The 23,126-nt window shown below is 40.3% G+C and overlaps 1 protein-coding gene across 1 annotated transcript; it reads right to left on the bottom strand.

Moving 5' to 3' along the window:
- Positions 1–6,119: 6,119 nt before the first annotated feature.
- On the bottom strand, positions 6,120–23,100 carry alp3 (alkaline phosphatase 3). The gene is made up of 11 exons (XM_026333341.1): positions 22,899–23,100; positions 21,101–21,217; positions 18,355–18,470; positions 17,077–17,251; positions 14,554–14,726; positions 14,015–14,155; positions 13,255–13,324; positions 10,447–10,581; positions 8,494–8,685; positions 7,390–7,506; positions 6,120–6,737 (listed from the first exon to the last, which is right to left on the bottom strand). Exons 1-11 carry the CDS (start codon positions 22,966–22,968, stop codon positions 6,421–6,423), a joined length of 1,623 nt encoding a protein of 540 aa, XP_026189126.1. The 5' UTR covers positions 22,969–23,100; the 3' UTR covers positions 6,120–6,420.
- Positions 23,101–23,126: the final 26 nt, after the last annotated feature.

Raw genomic sequence — 23,126 nt, 5'->3', positions numbered from 1 at the left:
ACAGCATGCTGTGCACTACAAGCACCCAAATCCACTCTACACCCGTGAAAGGCTGCAGCAAAACAAATACGAAAAAAGAAAAAAGAAAAAACAGGCTTCCTCCGGCGTGCTTTTTGAGAGCAAATTTAAACAAGTCTTACCAACTGGCGCTTTGGAGCTGATACAGCCCATTTTCGCAGCTGCATGAAGAGCCTTTTACGAGAGCAATCTATCAAATTTCTTTCCCTAATTTCCTCGTGTAAGAGACGCAAAGCGTACCTCACTGATCGAACGCCCCCGTCACTCTTCTCATCTACAGAGGCTCCGCTGGGTTCCGGTGCGAAACGAAGCGGCGGCGCGTTGCTGTGCTCAGACCGCCGAAGTGACGCCGAGGGCGGGGGAGAGTCCGGCTATCACTTCTGTTCCGTGTTTTCTGTTTCGCTTCAGATCCATATATATATATATATATATATATATATACATATACATATATATATATATCAAATTTTTGCGCACCTTTATTGTTTTTAAGCAGGTTTAGTCCTTTTTTAAGTCTCTTGAAAGAGTCTCAGCTCACAGGTTGAAGGGTCGTGCCATGCGGTTCAGCACCGCAGCGTACGGACAGCGCTCTGTCGTCGGCAGAGGCAGCATAGGTTTCTCCCCGGACTGGCGGCTGCAGCGGCAGGGCTTTTCCTCCTGTTCACTACTGCTCAAGTTCACGCCGCACCACCAGCGCGGATCTCCGGTGTCCCTGCGCTCTGTGTGCGCTCTTACTGTGGCACGGTCAGACAGTGGACCATTGGAGGATGACACGATACAAAAATCCCACGCTAAACATCTTATATACAGTCCACATGAGTTTCCGCCTCCTTGTACTGTTTATCTCTGCTGGATAAAAGCGGAATGAAATATGATTGGTTGGTGTCACCTTACATGCCTGCAGACATGAGGAGAAGGGCGGAGTTAGTGGCACAAGCACAAGAGCAGCAAGTTGTCAATAAAGGACTGCATTTCACATCATCAACTGACATACCCTAATGACAAATGGGAAACATGGCCTATTGCATGTTTCTACAGGTCAAAAGGGGGGAAGAGAGCAGATGACAGCCTGGAGCAGGTATAACACAACTACACCCGGTTTCACGACACCAAAACCCCATCTCTTACACCCGTACTGGGTAGCTGTCTGGTCGCAGGCCACATTGGACAGCGATGTCTAATCCACCAATATAGGAAACATTTTTAAAAATAGGATCTAACATTCTCGGCTCACGCATTTTCGAAGTGTCACTCATTATAGCGCAAAGCCTACGAACAGAGCGTGAAAACAAACAGACGGGTCTATTGTTATGGCCTATTTGTAAGCTAACCACTCTTGTCTTCAGGTAGTTTGCCACCGAAGCATCTTCATTTTCCCTGCGTCTCTATTAACGCCCACCAGGACACTAAACATAGACCTGCAGAGCTGCTGACCCACGCGGCCACTCCTCCACTGCGCCTATTATCTTTTATCTATTGCCAGATCTACCCGGTGTTCTTAGAGGCATTTTCAATCCATGCCCAAACCGGGGACACGTAAAGGCCTCTGAATGGGTGCTCAGTGTGCGTTTGGCTCCATTTTTAGACACCATGAACCGCGCTCACCACAGTTATCAGCACACAATCGCCTACACAGTACAATAGAAATTCATCCTGAGCGCAGTGAGGTGAAATGTGTGCGCTATTTAAAGGAAAGAAAAGACACAGCAAACCCTCGATATCAGCAAACTGCGTCCAGTGTTGTGCGAGGAGAAATGGCCAGTGTCTAGTCAGTCACAACAATTCATCGAATTGTTCCCTGAAATGTAAATACACCTGGTGGAAGTTTGGTGGTGAATGGCGGGTGTCAGACGCTCTTTCTCGTTGCAGCATAAGATCCATGGAAACAAACTGAGATGTTTGACGTTATTGGAGATTTCGTGCAGTATGGAACCTAAAGAGTAAAAATAGACGTACCTGCCACAGGTGTCGTTCTGCCGTGAATGTTTTTTGAATACCAGCACGAGAACATTCATGCTGATTAAAATGATCAACTTTATTAACAATAAACACTCGACTCAAGATAACCTGATGCTGATTGAGCGCATATGAGCAGCACATGCCCAGCACAGGCTTTAGTCACAGACATTTTCACACGGTTTCACAGATTAAAGCGCAGAAGCAAGTCATCTTCTGCCACTTCTGCAGCGCGCATTCAACCCTCACTTCACAGCACATCAAACTTTGAGGCAAAGCCAGAGCTTCTACAGCCTCAGCAGTCCTGTCTGTCTTACCTTTTCTGGTGCTATAGTGCCACCGAAAGGCCGGTCTTAGCACAGTCAGCTGTGTGAGCCATAAGAGTGAAGATAGCCTGTGGCCCATCTGCAGAGCTGAAACAGCATGGGCTGTGCTGGGAGAACAAGAGGCGATGCGTCTATCACTGATAACAAATCTAAGAAAAAATCAGCAGTTCACTACTGACGCGGGGATATAGATATGGCATATTTGTTGTGTATTGCATTAAAATATTGGCTACAATAAGAACAACAGAGATATTCTCAGGGCCAAGGTATGTCCAAAAATGACCATAAGAGCCTTAGTTGTACATCAGTATGACCAATACACTTAAAGAGGAAATAAGGCTTAATTTGTATTATTTACCCTGAAAAAAAATAGTAATTGAAATTATTAATTATAAATAACTGCAGTGAGTGTGAGTGTGTGAGGTTGTTTGTCTTTGTGTGTCTATATGTGGCCCTGTGATGGACTGGTGACCTGTCCAGCATGTACCCCTGCCTTTCACCTGAGAGAGAGCTGGAATAGGCTCCAGCAGATCCCCGTGACCCTGGCTTTCAGGAAAAAAGCGGGTATAGAAGATGGATGGATGGATGGATAAATAACTGCTTCACATACTCATTTCTGAACATATTTAGCAATGTGCAACAAAGTTATACCAGTTTTAGCTAAATCTTTCTCCCAGTTTTATCTTAAAAATACAGATGGTCTTGAAATCTTAATCCATAATCTATCTGATTGCTCCTCCTTTAACTCAGCTCTCAATATTCAAATTGAACACATAGGAGCGATCTGATGGATGGGTGGGGTTTGCAAGGGGAATATCCACTGAAAGTGCTCCTCATCGTGTATCAGAAGAAGCCACTTTCAATCACAAGATGTAGACCGAAAGTTGTTTGAGCAGGAAACCAAATGTGCTCTGAATATCAGAGAATTTCTTCAGGGAATCGGTTCTTGTCAATTGAATTTTCAAACCATATGGACATGGTGGTAAAAATTTCAGTTAAAATGAGTCTGTTTGCTGGGCTCCAGCAGATTACTGTGACCCTGGTTAAGGAATAAGCGGGTATAGATAATGGATGGATGAGTCTCTTTGCTGTGATCAGACATCACAGATTGTTCTATGGCTTTAGGTAGATGCACAAATTGCAAGTTTAACTGCAGGTTTAATGTCTTTCCTTAGTGCACCACGCAGGAATGTCCAACAGATACTATACGACTATACTAAGTGTTTTTCAGAAACAAATTGTGTGTTATAAAGTTCCTATAGCAATTTTCTAGCTGTCACAGGAGGTTGAAACAGAGAATAATCTTATGTAGGGTAATGCAGTTGGTGTCTTCTACTGACAGAACAGGAATACAGTCTCAGAGAGTTCATCACTGTCGTGTTCATTCAATATAACATAAACCACTGGCAGTCATGAGGGCGTATTGTCAAGCTGCAAAATAAAAGTTGCCCTGAAATGGTTTCAATGCTTTGAGGGAAATGTGAGATGGGAGGCATTTGTTTGACCACAGTGGTAAGAAAGTAACTGAAACCTATGTAAGTGTGCACACAGGTTACCAATACATTAAATATTAAAAGTCTGGCTTGCTGTTGTTTTCCCTGGACTGTCTGAGTTTCCTGCGCTGAGCATATGTGGACCTTACAAACCCCCTGATGCACACAAGCACATTTTTGTGTCGAAGGGACATTAACGTTTGACTTTTTTCAGAGGGTTAAGAGTTTCAGCCAAACTATTAGCAGAGTAAATTTTCAGTGAACAGCAGCTGAGAGACACAAAAAATATACATGATGCAATATAAATAGTCTAATAGACATCAGCAGTGACATGTCAGTGATATGGGCAAGGAAACTCAACATTGTAACTTACATCAGTTCTCTTTGTTCTGTATTCATACTCATTCATACATGTTTTATAGGGAAACAAAAGGATCTGCAGGCCTGGGGGGGTGAGGTTTTGTACTCTCCTGGGTGTGACTAATATAGTGAGTAAGGGAAGGTAGTTTAAGGCAAATTCACTTATACAGACTTGAGATTTAACAGTTACAATGTGTTTGAATGCTTTAGAGTTTATGTAATGTACATTCAGATAAATCCAACATATGTTCTGCCTGCAATGTTGGGAAAAAGCTCTATAATAAGAAACCATCCAGTGGAAGTCAAAGGTCTGGCGGTCACTGTGGACAAGGAGTTTGATTTACCTGATTTCTTTAGGGACCAATATAGTGTGAAGCAGAACTGAAGAAATATTTTAAGAGCAGAGATAAGTGAGAAGAAAAAAGAAAATGGTCAAATCAACCACAGCCTTGGAGCAGAGGCCCTCTGGAAAACAGAAAAGGAGAGTACATGAGAGAACACAATTCTGCTTCAGGGGGAACCTGTTCCTATCCTGTCATGATGTCAGTGAGGTCTTATTTTTAAAAATGTTTTTCTGTAAATTATACTGTCATTCCCTATCCACCTGCAGTTACCCTCAGTGTGGTACTGCCATTACCCAGTATACCTGGTAGCAAAGTGGAAGTGAGTACAGACTGGATGGTGATTCACCAGATCAAGAATGACTCTCAGCGTTTGTTTTAGTTGAAGTTTCTCCCACAAAGGACCCATGAAATATGACGCTTGGGTAGGCTTAATTTAAACCTGGCTACATAACAGCTGAAGCAGATGCAGACCACAAAGCACCGGAAACACAGCACACCGCTTCTCATCACAATGCACTTACAAACTTACAACAAGATGCCAGTGCACATGCTGCTACTCAAAATTAAATGAGTCCCTTTCTAAACAGCATTTGATTTTTTTCCAAATATCAGCCATAATCACTAAATTACTGGTTAAAGTCTCCTCAGTATATCCATGATTGTAACTCTTGGACACTTCTCTGTAGCTCCCTCCTGTGGTGGTTGTGCACCACATTGATGACCTGCAAGTCTGAGGGAAACTGTCCCGTTTGTAATTAAAGGCATTGATTGGCACAACCTGCAAATTTCCACCTACACAGGGACAGACTGTGTAGAGATAGGATTAGATTCCAAGAGTCAGGGTTAGATTCTGGGGGAAGTGAAGTCATTGAAGTGATTCTCTTTACTTTAAACTGAATCTAACCAATTGTGACTTTTGATGCTTAACCTGACCAGGTCTGAGTCCAAGACAGACACTCTCTTGGGAGTTAGATGACAGGATTAATAAGATTGAAAGTATGTTGAAAAGAGTGACTGTTACTGATCACCACCTCCTTCCTACTCCATGAATACAACCTCAACACCAGACAAAGACATAAAACTTCTTTTCAAGCTCTTGAAGTGTGCTCTACTTTCTGATCAGTAAATGAGTTTTGTCTAAATGTGTGTAAAAGATCAGAGCCACCCCATTATGTGAAACAAAGATTATGGCCTCTGGCCAGTCTAAATGAGTACAAGGAGAGTCAGAATCAGGTTTAATAAACTTCAAATTCCAAAAGATGTCCAAAATAATTACCACAATCTGTCACCAAAAGATAAAAATAGGTGATCTTTAAATATTTTGCAGTATTAATGGACTGCTGTAGTAATGTCATCAAGCCTTGCGAACCACAATCCTCAATTAGCACAGCGGATATTGGAAAAGAGGATCAAAGGAATAAGGAGTCATTTTTACACTAATCTTGTAACACAGGTTAGAAATTAGTGTTTATAAACTAAAATCTCATTCTGTGTTGTTTTAGCAGATATTAAAATCTATTTAATCAGACAAATATGCTCTGACATCCTTTATTTCTGAAAATACACATAAGTTCCTTATGCTGGTATTTGTTTCAGAGTCATGGAAAAACCAAGTCTTCATTCTTGAACTACTTTATTGGTGTAACACTGGGATTCAATAAATTGCCACAGTAAAAACAAGGTGACTTTACATTTCGTAGGTCATGATCCAGCCAAAGTTGGTGTAAATTCTCCATCAACACATTTTGTAGCTAGATTTAATTATTCTTTTCAACCTGAGATACAGAAAACTCCATATCTCCTTTTATGACTTCTAATAAACTCATTCTCTCCCTGTCTGCTACTCTATGACACTGATCTCTGAGCCCCATTATGTGGCGAAGGTGGAGTGATATCAGTAGGGTTTACTAAAGAAAAGGGATGTCACATCAGTATCGTAAGTGCCAGCAGTACACTGAGAAGACTACTGAGGAGAGCTACTGAGCCACAAGGTCTCCCTGCCACGTTGGCATTTTCAGTGAAGCCGGTGTGATCCACAGATGTTTTAGTTTTCCCCTGGCAGTGTCTCAGATCTGCACCCACACAGGCAGCATAGGCCATGGCATGGGCGATGTAGTTCTGCTCCTGGACACCCTGGAAGAGGTGGGCCATGGGTCCACGAGCAAGCACTGCCACATCCTCTCCACTGTGGGTGGCCGACTCTGTTGGCACCGCAGACAGTTGGATGTAGTCCTTAGTTTCTGGAATAAAACAAAAAAATTACTTGACATTAATTTATCTTTTGTCAAAAGCAACTTAAAATAAGTGTATCCACTTTAAATTCCACTACATCCAATATTTTAATTGACTTTAAAGTTTCTATAATCAAATTAATACATGTATATTAAAGTCACAATTCTAGATGAGTTCTGATTAATATTTGTCACAGATGAAACTTTAATCCCCCATGTGGAGAAAGAACAAAAAGAGGGGAACAGTTCAATATTATTTACAGCATTTCTTCCTTAGATACACACTTTTCTTCCTTTTAATAGATTTTTGTTCATTTACTTTGTTGTTAATCTATAATTATATTTACCCTGAATTGTCATTTTCTTTCTTGGTTTATAAAGACAACAATTCCAATTAAATCAGAATAAATGTCAGTGAAAGACAGAGAAAGGTTATCCTATATTACAGGAAAGAGGTCTAAATATAATAGGGTCAAATCTAAAGGTCATTCCAATTGTCTTGAATTGGTAAGTGGATTTTTTTGTTCATTTCCTCTCAAGATGAAGACAACTGCCAACTCTTTATGGAGTGTTGAAACTCACCAGAGAATTGTTTTGAAGTCTGTGTGATTTCATGTAAGAAAAAAGAAATAAGAAAAAAGAAATAATGAATGTGTCTTACTGGTGTTGACATCACTGATATCAGGTCGCTTGCCATTAGTGATTTTGTGCCCGGGTCCATTGCCATACATTAGCGTGGTGTAAGGCATTAGGTCTGTAGCCCAGAGTGGAGATTTACCTGGAAAATACAGGAAGACCATCAAATATTGTCTCATTGGGGGGGGGGGTGTAAGTATCTCAGTGTTTCTCTGCAGATGAGTTATTAGCCTGGCAAGCGTCCCTCCTGATGAAGAGCTCACAGTTTCAGTTTCTCAAGCACATTTATCACCGCTGCACCTCTGGGAGGAGGAGGAGGAGGAGGAAGAGGAGGGTGAAGTAAGAATGGGGCAGGAATGTGAGAGTAAAAAGGCGGGTACAATGCACACACTCAATCAATATGGACTTCTCATGTAACTATTTTTATGTCAAAAATACATCAGGGTTAACTTCAGGCACAGTGATAATTTTGAAACAGTCTTAAGCTCTTGTCTGAGGTAGATAAGCAGCTATGGATGAATGAACACTACACTAATTAAATAAAACAAAAAAAAGAAAACAGTTTCCTTTTCCTTTTGGAAGTCAAGTGATTTATGTTTGTAGAGCTCACAAACAAATGGAAATAAAACAATTTAAGTTTGTGGCTTTCCAGTTCTTTATGACGTGTCTTTAATGTGTTACCAGGACATAAAAACCTCGAACGATGTGGAAATTAATTGATGATCATTGTGCAAGTAGAATAGAGTATGAAATTATATGCACAATGCACCACACCCCCAGAATTACAGAGGGGTGTAGAGGGAATAGAGGTGAGGAGTAAGTAGGGTCGATACACTGATGCTCCACAGTGAGATTAACAGGTTAGAAAGACTAATGTAAGAGAGAGAGAGTTGTCAGCATCTACGGGCAGAGACAGGTAGAAGAAAGAGAAATAAGGCGAAAGCAGTGGACTGAAATAGAAAAGCGAGGGAGAGAATGCAGAGGAAATGTCAAGCTGCTGGTGGTTGAGGCACGCTGAATCTGTGAGAAAACAGGCAGCGCCCTATAAGGTATCATACAAACAGTCAAACAAGCACAAAATGCTTCCTTTGGTGGCTGTTTTCATGGGATGTAAACAATTATCAATTACCCAGAATGCTCTGTCCTCGAAATGGGTATCCATTGAAAGTAACAGTGTGGGAATGGTCAGCCATGACTATAGTCAGAGTTTCGTGCTCTTTGGTAAGTTCAAGGCCCTTGGCAATGGCGTAGTCAAACGCAACCGTCTCATGGAGAGCCATGTATGCTCGGCCGGCGTGATGAGCCTGGTCGATACGCCCACCTGGCCACAGAGAGAATAAAGGGTTAAAGATGAGGTAATGACTTTTGGGAATAACTAATTATTTTCCTCTAAAGTGAGAAAAGGTGCTTGGTTTATGGAAATGTAATAATGATAATGTAATTTATCAAAAGAGCACTGATCTATTTCCTAATTTCTCCTTTTTTAATTGGGCAAATTCAGATGTAAAGCATCTAAAAAGAAAATAATGTGATTCAACAACATGGTCATGAAACTTATATAGACTGTAGCACGGAAGACCTGGAACAATTTGCTCTCAAGACTCCTCTTACAAATTTGGACTTAATATTTAATATTACATGGATACAGACTTAGAACAAGCCTTGTCGTGACTTGGACCTCTCTCAGATGACTTGATTGAGAGTTAAATGACTTTAGAATTGGCAGAAACTTGCTCAAATGACTTAAAGCATCACTTTGATTTGTGTGAAATTACTTGACACTTGATTTGTGACTTGTTCGTGAATCAAAAGCTGAACTTCCATTAAATGGAATTGAAGCCTGAATCATTTATTTCATATGACTTGATTCTGACTTTAGACTTGATATAGACGACGACTAAATAACTGTTGGGGATTTAGCTTTCATGATTTGAAAATTTACTCAGATTCATCTCATGTGTCCAGTTATATGAGATTTAAAATAACTTTCAACTTGCCTTGAACCCTCTGGACTGCACTAAATCTAGTTTTCACTGTACAAAACATACATATGGCTCAGAAAGTGAGACACATCTCTGAGGGGGTTTGTTTTAATAACCTATCCAGCCTGTACATGATCAAAAAACACCCTGCCAAGGTTAAAATTGAAGCATATGTATTCACTTGATGTGGGGTAAATTTCAAAGCTGAGCCTTTTGGGATCAATTAATAATGCTACGATATGCATTTCCCTCCACATCGCTAGAGATGAGAAGCCAACTTATTTCATATATAAATAGGTTTGAATAATCTCTCTTGGAATAAAGCATAAATTGGGAAAGAAGCCTCAACCTTACCAGACGAGAATCAAAGGTAAATTTGAGATCAACACACTTGCTGGGCAATCTAGTTGATATAAACTTTTTTTTTAACTTCTAGTGAATTCTGCCCACTCCTGTCCTCGCTACTCACTATACTGGAAAGTGAAGCAGACTGCAGTTAATGAGTTGTGGTCTCTGTGAACCGTCAGTGATTGGAAGCACCATATGTCTGCTTCTCTTTATACATTTGCCTGTTATTTTAAAGTTACTGTGAAAACACAGAGCCATTGTGAAGACCATAGTTTCCCAAGACAGCTGCCTTAGATTAAAATGAGGAGGCTGGTGAGGCAGCCGTGTGAAACAGGAATATGTCAGCCAACCACCCTCAGCGAGCACATACTGCAGCAAACTCACTGAGCTCCAACACAGAATCATTAACAAGTCACTGCAGGTACACTCTTCTCTAACATGACATACCTCGGAAGTTGTTGTTATTGCAGGTACCATGAGGTTCACCTCAAAAAATTCAGTGCTTCAGTGTTTACACAAATGTAAACATATACTGATGTTTTAGTAAACCGCAATAAATACTGATAAATAATGATGTTAACTACCACATAGGCTGCCTATTACATAATGAATGATTCATCTGGACTAACAACATGTTTGGTCCCTATTTTTAGTTGAAATTTGACTTATTGGGGGATTTCATTTTGGAAACTTTGAGAGACAAACTAACTGTTGGGAAGTTTGTGGAAGGTTGGTGAACCACTTGGCCTCACCTTCCACAAGCAGGAAGAAGCCTTTAGGGTTTTTCTGGAGGATGCGGATGGCCTTTTCTGTGGTCTCGACGATGGATGGGTCCATGCTTGGGTCCCTTTCTGCTTCAAAGCGCAGATCACCAGGTTCAAACAGAGCTGGGGATGAAAGACAGGTAAATTAAATTTTAAAAAAGGAAGACCCAAAGCTTTCTGCAAAAATACAGCATGTCTGTTTTATCAGCCTACAGTACAGTGGAGGTGCAGAAGAAAGGAATCTAATACTATTTTCAGCACATATGATGTTATAGACTAGAGCACTAGAGAAGACTGTCTACAGCATCAAACATTGTGTCGAAATAGTCTGACGACTACATCTTCTCGACACCTTAACACATTGCAAAGAAGCCACTGAGCGTACTGACGTCATACATCCAGAAGACTATACACCCCCTGTTGTGCACCAAATACTACACAGTCAGCAACTTGGTGGTGAATATAATGGGCCATTTAGCTGCTAGACACCAAGATATATTTCTCAGGAGTTGGTGAAGACCTTCAGATAATTTTTAGTGCTAAGGCTGTTTTTGCTCCATGTCTGCTGGTTGTGAAAATACACACATGAACAAAATTGTTGGTACCCTTACATTAAAGAAAGAAAAACCCACAATGGTCATTGAAATAACTTGAAACTGACAAAAGTAATAATAAATAAAAATTTACTGAAAATTAACTATTGAAAATCAGACATTGCTTTTGAATTGTGGTTGAACAGAAACATTAAAAAAAAAAAAAAACTAATGAAACTGCCCTGGACAAAAATGATGATAACATTTTGTTGTATAACCTTATGAGGCAATCGCTGCAATAAAGGGATTTCTGTAGCTCTCAATGAGACTTCTGCACCTGTTGACAGGTATTTTGGCTCACTCCTCATGAGCAAACTGCTCCGGCTGTCTCAGGTTTGAAGGGTGCCTTCTCCAGACTGCATGTGACAGCTCTTTCCACAGATGTTCAATAGGATTTAGATCAGGCCTCATACAAGGCCACTTCAGAATAGTCCACTGTTTTGTTCTTAGCCATTCTTAGGTGTTTTTAGTTGTGTGTTTTGGGTCATTATCCTGTTGAAGGACCCCTGACCAATTATTATTACCTTTTCCAGTTTCAAGTTATTTCAGTGATCAGTGGGTTTTCTTTCTTTAACAGAAGGGTACCAACAATTTTGTCCATGTGTAAGTAACTGTTTGCTTGCACATAGCAACAATATAAAGCTAATAAAAAGCTAAACAAAACAAACAAAAAGAAATCAAATAATTCAACCTTAGTTGATTAGATAATAACTTAGATCCACCCACTTGCTGAGAGATCTAATTAATTCAAACATTTTTTACATGAGAAATTTCTTCTCGCTCCTGTCCTCTCCCCTAGTAGTAGAGTAGTTTGTTTATTGGAAAGTGACACAGACTGCATTTAAGACGCTTCTGTGAGCTGTCATGATTGAGTGCGCCATATGCCTGCTTCTGTTTATCTCCTCTGCATCATTACACACCACAAAAAAGATACAGAGTTTACCGACATGGTACATCCAACTGACTGAGCAGTTGTAAAAACCCATCTGTGAATAATGGCAGAAAACCCTTCAGCATCTGTCATCAAAAATATAGGTAGACATGCTAAATAATAATAAAAAAAATAAAATAATGGAGAATTATGGCCCTGTGACTGGGTTAAAAATATGCACATCTTGTAACTGATTTTCAAATTAATTGACGTCATTTTTCTTGGACTTTGAAATAAATAGAACCTCAGTGATACTGGTGTACTCAGTTTTGCTGTATACTACTGTATGTCTTATTTGAAGTTGTATTATTTATATAGTATTTCTTTCTTTGCTGCTGTTTTGACAGATATTTTCTTTTAACTCTCTGCAACAAGGCAAAGAGACATATTTCCCAAAATGTCCAATTATTTCTTTAACTAATTTACTGAAACACAGGGATTATAACAGTGGCTACTCACAGTTGAATGTAGGTTATGCTCTGACTACACAAATAGTTTGTGATGTAATGTGTAAGTAATGTACCAGGATAAGTGTTAGATAATTGATTGATGGATGTGTAAGTACTGGCTATTGTAGAGTGTTGATGTAATGAACATATTTTATGTTAGAAGTTAATAATATTTAAAAGTGTATTTAAAAAAAGTTAATATTACAGTTGAGGACAAAATTATTAACTCCCCTGTGAAATTTTTTTGAAGTTTTTTTCTAAATTTTCCCAAGTGCTGTTAAACAGATCAAGGAATTTTTAAACACAGCTTTTCTAAACATTCCCAGTTTTACTTTGGATGCTTACATAATTTTACTTAGCTCCCTCTCTTTTGTTTTTGGCATGATGTTTTCTCAAGTGACAGATCAAACCCTTAATGAAGTTTTTATACTGTGTGTAAAGTGTCTGACAAGCCTCAGTTTTAACTTGAATGACTGATTACAAGCTGTGAGCATTACAAAGTGAAAAAACATGATTGCACAACATTGGTTTGTGCTGTGGCTCAATAAAAAGGTCAGTTCTTAAGGGGGCTAATAATATTGACTCTTGCAATATATCTTTTTTCTAAAATGATTCTGTTATTGTGTGCAAATACAATAATGTTTCCTACCTACATACAATTACATTTACAATTAATTTATGCTTTCTAAAGAAAGCTAGTATGTTTAGAAGTGCTATGTTGAAAATCCTCTGCTCTGTTAAAAACTTGGGAACACATGCCTTCATGTATCACACTGCTCTCAGGGAAAAGCATAAGAGGGCAAAAAGAGGTTTAAAATCTCACCCATGAGGTAGTCTGTGGTTTCAGGGTTAACAGCATCAAAATCTGTCTTATTCCACACATAGTGGGCTACCTGTGTGAGACAAAGGACAAACACTTCCATAAACTGAGTGGGAAGAACATAGGGGAAGGTGTTGTGAGTCACTGGGTGAGCTTGTCTATGCTGCATGAATCTACTAACAGTTTTCTCACCTGACACCTGTTTTTCCTTACAATCTGTGGACAGATGCCAGGTCAGATTAACTGTGATGCATCAGTATAAGCAAATGAAACAAGCGGCAATGAATCCTACACTATAAACAACTACATAACTTTCGGAAAAGATTTTGAATACAAATATTCCACATCTATTTGGCTTTGAAATGTTATTTAAAGAAAACAAAGTAGAAATTCATTCTGGTGATTAAAATGCCAAACAGCAGCAACAAACTTCAAATGTTTAGCAAGTAACAAGTAACAAGTGTGGCAGTCAAAAATTACACAACAAAGCACATTTCAAACAGAAAATCTATGGTTTTGGGTGAGAAAGGGAAAGAAATCATATTTGCATGCACATTGGGGTATTTTGGGATATCCACCTCTAACAAGTCTGCTGCCATATTTAATACTCTGGGTGTAGTTACTCTTTGGGAGAGAAAACTAAGCCCTCATCTTGTTGCTTTCCACTACTCACAATTTTGTTATTTTTGAACCTTCCTGTAGTAGTCAGTATGAATAATAATGCTGTTTTCTTGGACGCTGTGTTTGATTAAACAAGTGTCACCTTTCCAGTTTTCATGATCTTCCACTCATCGATGAGATTGCGTCCATCTTTTCTTTTTCCCCTGGAGAAGAAATCCCTGGGATATTCTGGATCTTTGGTGCCCTTAGGGGTCATGTACTTTCTACCACCACCAATAATCACCTGGAAATGCACACACAGGCACAAACACACAAAGTTACATTCAATTTCATGGCCATACAATATGGTGGCTGACAAGGGCAAAAACGCCGCAACAGCCAAAACGAGGCACACAAGAGAGAAACGGCACAATCCGTGAGAAACTTTAGGAGGTCGGTCGGTCCAACTCCCTGAAATGACTTTTTGCAGGTCTGAAGGTTTATTTTCTGTTTATAGCATTCATAGCATCCCTCAGTTCAGGGTCCCTCTACAGGCCTGGCGCACGTCCGTTGCAGAGTTTCTCTCTTGCGTGTGTTTTGGCTGTTGCGGCGCGTTTGCCTTTATCGGCCACCGTAATAAAACAGTACGCAACTTTAAAACGCTAACAGCAGAATAATACATATGAGTGTGGAGAATCTTACATCTATGTCTATATTTTTGAGAAGCTGAGCGGCGATGTCGGTGCAGCCTTCATTTTTGGCAGCATCGGGCATGTCGGCATCACTGTACCACTTCCTGCTGGCACTGTGGGCATAGGTGGCTGCTGGGGTGGCATGTTGCACCCTTGTGGTTGTTACAATCCCAACAGACTTGCCTGCAAGACCGTTTTGTTTCATGCTTAATGTGCAATAGACGTAAATCATCGTTACATATGGAACATCAGAAATATAAAATAATATGCTTTGAATAGCCAAATAGTCTAAGCAGGTGATGCTAAAGTCCTTAATAAAACCTTCTCAACCTATTGTGTATACTGTATGTTACTGTATTGTTATGTTGTAGTATGGGATGCCAAACATAATTAATGTCCTTTTAACCACTTTAATGCTCAGCATTGTTCTTTAAATCCCACTTAACTCTGTGGCAGATAGCTGTGCACACCAGGGATACTGAAATTAATGGGCTGGAAGTACAGTTTGCATCAGTTTTGATGTCTAATTTTCCTGCAAACATCTATAAGACAGTATCATCACATTGAGAATTTACATAATTATTACAGCCTTTAAATATAGAAACACACATCTCTTTTTACACTGTGTTCTGTATCTGTCTGTACCAACACTTTACACATTACAGCAAGGACCATATGTATCAGATACTCAGCTCATCAAACCATGTTACCATGGCTGCACCATCTAATGGAGAGCCTAGAGCATGTGAGTGAAACCCACACAGGCACAGACTGAACACGGAAACCTGCACAGAAAGGGTAGCCAGCAAGTTTGAACCTGTGAGGCAATAGTGTTACCCACTGGTCCCAGTTCAACAAAGGACCACTATTTTCTTTGTTTTATTTCTGTAATTAATTCACAGGGAAAAAGTATAGATTTAAGAAAGATCAGGAAAAATAAACATTACAGAAAAACTGATTTAAATGCTCTTTTTCAGCAGCATATTGGTTGTGTGTAGAACATTAAATACGTTTCTCCTTTGGTCATTGACCAAAAGTAACTATCTGGTACATACACACACACACACATTCACAGAACTAGTGTCAGTCTCCAGAGCTGTGCAGGGGTCATGGCCATTGCAACCATGTGTGTGTGTTATGAGATATTTATGGCCACTGATAACAGTGGAACATGATAAGGGTGCAGCACATTGACCTGCAGTGTAACCTGCAGCCACTCCCTCGTGGCCCCTGTAATACGGCTCTGATAGGGCACTGCAGCTCACAGCAGAGCACTCAGCTGTAAAATCAGGCTTTGCAGGCTGTATAAGACCTGAGGGATTTTCTTTTGTCAGGAGCCAAAGTGTGACATGGCCAGGCTGTGTTGGGTATCAGTCTGCTCCACTACAAGGAGTCACAAAATCCCATTTTGTCGCTGCAATCACAGCGTGTTTGAAGACAGCCTGCATTATCCCTTCTGACTGCCTGGGCAGCACTAAGTTGTAATCGTCCTTGTGAATCTGTTTACATTTCCACATCATTTGTGCGAAGGTTTTCATCTGTTCATTATTAACAGTGGATTTTATAGGTTTTGGCATTGACAGCAATATAACAGACTGAGCTCACTCTTCCTTTTTAGGACAGGTAATTAGGCCCGAACAATGTGTTTTCTTGTGGCAGCCATTACCTCCAGCTCTTCTGGGGGGACACCGAGGCATTTCCAGACCAGCCAGGAGATATAGTATATAGTCCCTACAGTGTGTTCTGGGTCTTCCCCGGAGCCCACTCCTGGTGGGACATGCCTGGAACACTTCTCCAGGGAGGCACCCAGGAAGCATCCAGAACAGATGCCCGAACCACCTCAGCTGGCTCCTCTCGATGTGGAGGAGCAGTGGCTCTACTCTGAGCTCCTCCCGGGTGACCGAGCTCCTCACCCTATCTCTAAGGGAGCGACCTGCCACCCTACAAAGGAAGCTCATTTCCATTGAGGTGAAGAAGAAGCTGAGCCAAAAGGCAAAGCTCTCGATTTACTGGTCAATCTACGTTCCTACTCTCACCTATGGAGCAAAAGGACAAGATCAAGCGGCTGAAATGAGCTGTGACGCCCCCATGTGGGTATTTATAGAACTATGGAACTGTTGAATGTAATGGTAGGCTTACTAATGCAAACTTGAATATTCAATGTAAACAGTATTCCCACTGACACTCCCAATGAGAAATGCCCATTCTAGTTATGATTATCTTCCATGTGTGACCATCACTACTGAAAATGAAATTTTTGTGTGTTTGTTTTTAGTGGGATGTCCTAACCATTTGGTCTATCAGCAATAAGCCATCCAACACGACAGCTGCTGTGATGTTTTCATGAGCTGATTGAAGCATTTTTATATGAAGGCAACCAACAACCTCCACAACTGCACCAATCTCATTCACATTTAATGCCATTCTGGACATTTTTTCTGTTGCCATGTTTCCACCTCTGTCAGATGCCCACCCTTTAACTCGTTTCCAAAGCTGTGATTGACTAACAGTTTTTGTCCTGTGTTAGTCTTACCAGCATCTTTGGCCCACTTTAGAATGGATGTGACCTCATTGCCCTTCTGAGTCTTGCAGACTCCGTTCCTTGCTGCAGCACTCACCCCGATGGTGTTGAGGTTGGTTTTCACTCCACACAGATATGCTGTGGCTGTAGCTGCGCTGTCAGGAATCTGAAAATCCACGCTATAAGTCTGCACAACATAAATGCACGCAGACACACAAAAATGAGCTTGATGAAATAAACTGCTGAACAAAATCCACTAAAAAAATTAATGTTCTTTGTATGGGAAAATTGCTCTGCAGCAGAAAATGACAGAAAAGAAAAATAGAAGGCACTAAGCAATGAACAAATGGGGCATTCAGTTTAAGATAAGCAGCAATTACAGTACAGTAATCTGTCAAGTAAAGGGAATCATAAAACTGAGCTGTAAATTAATCTTTTAAAATCTGTCATCATTGTTAAGTTGATGTCGATGCAGCTCGTTGACTTTTAATTTGCACACAGGAATTAATGTCTTATGTATGATGGGATCATTTCAGTGTCATCCTGTCTTGGTTGTGTATTTTGTCATTAACTATTTTTAAAAACTGTGAAGAAATTGTGAAACACTACAATAAATTTGAAATGTATTATTACTCAGCATCAATAACATGATATATGCAAAGTGTGCTGAAAAACAGCAGGACAGTGATTTGAGAGAGAAAGATGATGTGACAGTAATTTTAATGAAGTATAGTGTTTATAATACATATAACAACAGCAAATCTAAGTGAAACCGTTTATATTTTTGTGGTGTAGGCCAGTAAACTGGAAATCACGGAAACAACATAACACCTAAAAGGAACTTTCTTGTCCATGCTAATTTTCAATATTTACAATTGGTAGTTCATAAAGCCACAGTAGGTCTGTTTTAATAAGTGTTCAACTATCTGCGTGCTATTAATATTAACATAATCTATATGATAAATTCTGTTACAATTGAAGAGGTTTAAATAATTAAAGGTAGCTTAACCCCTCCAAGTCTCAACTTCACTTCAGTCAAACCACAAGTTACTGCTACTCTGTCACTTGCTAATAGGGGCTAGCACATCTATTAACAAGCTGTACTTTAGGTATTTGTAATAAAATACTTAATTAATAGATATCAGTCAATTAGAATGAATAGGTATACAAGTATTATAATAACATTTAATCATCTGCATACAATGAATGTTTGTAACTTAATGCTAACTATGTATATGCATAATTTGCACTAATAGTAATGTGTGTGTGGGTGTGCGTGTGTGTGTATACCTTAACCAGCCCCACACTGGGGAAAGTGTCCATGGTCATCACTGTCTCCTCTCCTGTCTGGTTCTGCAGCTGTCCCTTGAGGATACGAGCTGCTGTGTAGGTTGTGATTCCCATACCTGATGTGCACACACCTTCTATTCAGTCCGTCCTCACCAGATTCATGACTATACTATGTCATAACTGAAATATGTCTGTGGAGATTCTCAGTCGTCCAGGTGAAGTTATCTAGAGGTTGAGTCATGGCAACTGGACTTCTAGTTTTTAGATTGAAATGTTTCACCACTCATCCGAGTGGCTTCATCAGTCTAAGAGAAAACTGGTATGGAACCTCCTATTTATCTTTCAGGTTGGTTTCACTACACCTCTAGTCCCATAGGCTCATTAGGTGAGCTATGTAAATCAGGTGAGAGTCAGACCCCCCTCCTGAGTTTATTTCACTCCACACCTGGTCTGAATAGGCTTGTTAGGTAAACAAAAGAAGTGAGGGTCGTTAGGATCTAATCGTAGGCTCAGGTGACCCCTCAGATTCACAGGTGACCCCTCAGATTCACAGAGTGTGTTCTTCCTGGGAGACATTCAATATGTTCCTTAACTTCCTGGGAACAGATGGAAGGGCAACCTGGTAGATTGAAGACAGATTATGTCTGAGCCCTCCACCCCTGTTAAGGGAGGGTTTTTCCACATGAACAAATATAGCTTCCCTGACCCCTCTCTCAAACCATCTATGTTCTCTGTCTAGAATGTGTACATCACTGTCTTCAAAAGAGTGTCCTGTTTCCTTTAAATGGAGGTGCACAGCTGACTGTGGTTCTGAGGAGCCGTTCCTCCTGTGCTGGGCCATCCTCCTGTTGAGTGGTTGTTTGGTTTCTCCAATGTAGATTTCTGAGTATTCTTCTTTACACTGGATGTCATACACTACATTGCTGTCTCCTACTCCTGCCGGCAGACTGCAGTCGGACCAGCCCACAGTGGAACGGATCGAGCCTCAGTAAACCCGAGGACAAGCAAGTAACCTGTGGCTGTGGCTGTCTCACACTAATCTCAGTTGGTCTCCATAATTACTAGAGCTTCCTCCTAAACTGTGTTTAGACCTCAGACTCAAACACAGAACATAAATTAATTTCAAGATTTCTTTTCCACCACTGTAAACAACCTGCTGTTAGACTGTTATAATGTTTTATTCCTTAATTCATCTAGTTTCTCAGATCAGTTCTCCCTCCATTTCCCCCTGTGTAAACAGCATGTATATATTGTAAATAGCTGACTAAATCTTAAAAAGACAACTGACTGGTATCATTAATGGTATTTCACACAGTAAATATGTCACTGAATCGGGAGAACTCTCCCTCAGATTGTAGACTGATATCCTGTATTACTCATTAATTGACTGGTTGATCTACCGTTATTAAGATGGTTTATGATAGTCATAATTCGTAAACCAGACATAATAAACCTTCATGTTCAATACATTTAAATATTTAAATTCGCTACAGAACCAATGGGTTGGTGCCATCCCTGTGACGGAGCTGGGAGCTTTCTTTTACACTTCTTCCATGTACAGATTGGCAAGGATGGGTGGAAAAGAAAGCTCTCAGCTCCTTCACAGGGTTAGCACTGAGCAATTGGTCAGGATGACACCTAAGTGAAAATCAAGCCCCAGGAAGTTCAAGCTTTCACAGATCACATCAATGCAGTAGACGCAAGCATCAAATTCACCAGAGGACACTAAAGAGAACAGGTTGGCCTTTTTGGACTGAAGTCATCATTGGGTCTGATGGTAACCTAGAGATAGAAGTATACAGGAAACCCACACACACAGACCAATACCTTCTTTTTGACTCCCATCACCCACTGCAACACAAACTAGGAGTCATCAGGACTTTACACCACAGAGAAAATAATATCCCTACCTCTATGAAGGCCAAGAGAAAGGAGGTCACACACTTGAAGACTGCCCTCTAAACCTGTGGCTACCCCAAGCAGACCTTCAACAAGGCAACATCCACATCAGGCAGAAAAACAAGAGACATGGTTGAACCTCAAGATCCACAGAGGAAAAACCTGGTCATTCCCTGTGTAGCAGGTGTTTCAGAGAGGCTTAAACAGATTTTTGGGAAACATCAGATACCAGTTCACTTCAAACCCACCAACACACTGAGACAGAGACTGGTTCACCCAAAAGAGCAGACACCAAAACAAAATAGGAGCAATGTAGCCTACCATTAGATCCTAACGACCCTCACCTGAGCTCACTTCTTTTGTTTACCTAAGAAGCCTGTTCAGACCAGGTGTGAAGTGAAATAAACTCAGGTGATGGGGAGCAGCGACTCTCACCTGATTTACATAGCTCACCTAATGAGCCTATGGGACTAGGGATGGAGTGAAACCAACCTGAAAGATAAATTGGAGGTTCCATACCAGGTTTCTCTTAGAACGATGAAGCTACTCGGATGAGTGGTGAAACATTTCGATCTAAAAACAAGAAGTCCAGTTATCATGACTCAACCTCTAGTCATAACTCAAACATCTTTATCTCTGCAGTGTGTTTATTGTTATAAAACACAAAGCTTTTTGTTCATTCACTGTTTTCTTTGACATATTTGTTTTCTTTCTTCTAAAGGTGAGACAGGAAACAGTGGAGACCGGTGCCAAAAGAACTGAAAAAGTAATCAGTCAGTAATTCCTGATTCTATTTGCCTTACTTACTCAGCCTGGCAAGAGAAAATTATGATGTTGTGTAACCTACCATCTCCAAGGAAAAAAAGGATGTTCTTGGCAATGTTGCTGTTGAGCTTCCTGTCCAAAACTGACTGCAAAGACTTCTGAGCTTCTGACCTCCAGAACCCTGGGTTCTCCTCTTCAACTATAGATAAACACACAAATCAAACTGGTGTTAGCTCAAAAAGTTGGTTCTATTGGTAATATTTGGTAAAAATCATGGTATTGATAAGTTGCTTTTTTAAAAAGTCATATTAGTCAAAACTCACTTTTGGAACAGGTTTGAATGTTTCATACTGTATTATCTAAAAGCTGAGCAATTAAAGCACGTGTTAGAGTGAAATGCATCCATGTGGCGCATCCTGTGGAGATCAGTGAGCAAAATTAAAACCCCAGCTGACTGGTATTTGTTCAGGCCTGGTGGACTTGAATGTGGGAATTAGCATGTTTGTTTGTAGCAACAGCTGTCATACCTCTACCACATGCGATTTTATCTACTACATAACATTTCTGTCATGATGTGGGTTTTTTTGTTCCAGTTTGGACTTTTATTTTGGTTAATTTCCTGTCTAGCGCCTATGTTGTGGTAGGTAGCTTTATCTTCATTATTAGAATTAGCTTCACCTGGGTTTGATTAGTTTTTATTCTCCGTCTATATACACTTCTTCCTTTCCTTTGTTCCGTGTTGGAGCATTAACATTAGCATGTTTGTTCTATGCCAGAGTTGGGAAGGAAGTTCTTTTGTTTCTACACACCGTGGCGGTGTGTTGTTTTTGGCCAGCATGTTCCTGGGGAAGTCTAACGCAGCGTGGCGGAGTGCCTTCATGGCAGTTTGTATATTTTGAGAGTGTTCTTGTTCGTGCCTGAGCCTGGGGTGTTCCACGAGAAAATAAAAGAACTTTGTCTGTCCTGCACTTGGGTCCTACGCCTCATACCTTCACCCACCACACCCACTTCTTAACAATTGTGCTGTAAGAGCTAGTTTGATACCGTATTACACTAACAAAATGCAGATGCTGACATCAGCCAGTTGCACAGGGTTGCAGTTGCAAACATGGGCAGAAAATTATGCAAAAAGAATGAATGATTGTGAAGGGTGAAAGAAAAGGTGAAAGATGAGAAATCATTAACCAGAAAAAGGATGACTGAACTGAGGGCTGAGTGGGAAGTGAATGAATGAATAGTAGATGATTATGTTTTAAAACAGCACACAGAGAAACAGAAACCGACTCCAGGGTATAAAAAGAAAAAGTGAGCGTCATAAATCAAACTCAGCATTTTCAGGCTGCTGTGTTGCTGTCATTAACAAAGACTGAATCTGGTAGTTGGTGTACAAGTAACAGAAAGTCATAGAGCAAAGTAGAAAAGTATAATTCTTTGAAAACAATTACTGTGACTTTTATCTGAGACAGCTGGATTTTAAGTGGCAGCTTTTGAAATCAATGTGCCATAGAAAGCTGAGATGTAAACACTGACTTTTTTATGACTCTTTCCTTCATGCCGGCTTGTTTGACGGACACTAAATGCAAATAAAGCTGGTACCACTGCATTGCTCTGACACAGCTGCCCATACTAGAGGTGTGATGCTTATTGTGACGTCCAGTTGACACATGCAACATTCCTGCAATAAATTTGAACAATGTGGCAAAAAAGCTGAATATGAAACATAAAAAAAGTTAGTATAGATACTAAACATAAGATTTTTAACTTCAACTAAAATCTAAGGAAAAAATACAAGTTTAGGAATGTGCATTACTAACATGAACATACACATTCACACAAACACACACACACACACACACAAAATCATCATCATCAGGTCTTACCTTTGGCACTGGACAATCCAAATGCCACCAGCAGAAAGACGGTCGAGATGGCCATCCTTGTCAACTCCATAACCACAGTCAGCCCAGAGAGGTGAAACTTCCCAAACCTCCTCGACTGCAGTAATGTTCCAATCACACCAGCTGCCAATCATCTTTAACACCATGTTATAAATGCTGAATGACCCTCAGTCCTTTGGCAAATTTATGACCTCTGATGGACAGTTGTGG

The sequence above is a fragment of the Mastacembelus armatus genome, chromosome 13 (genome assembly GCF_900324485.2).
Source record: "Mastacembelus armatus chromosome 13, fMasArm1.2, whole genome shotgun sequence".
NCBI lineage: Eukaryota > Metazoa > Chordata > Actinopteri > Synbranchiformes > Mastacembelidae > Mastacembelus > Mastacembelus armatus.
The sequence above is the reverse complement of the archived record's forward strand: the minus strand, read 5'-3'. Positions and strand labels throughout refer to the sequence as shown.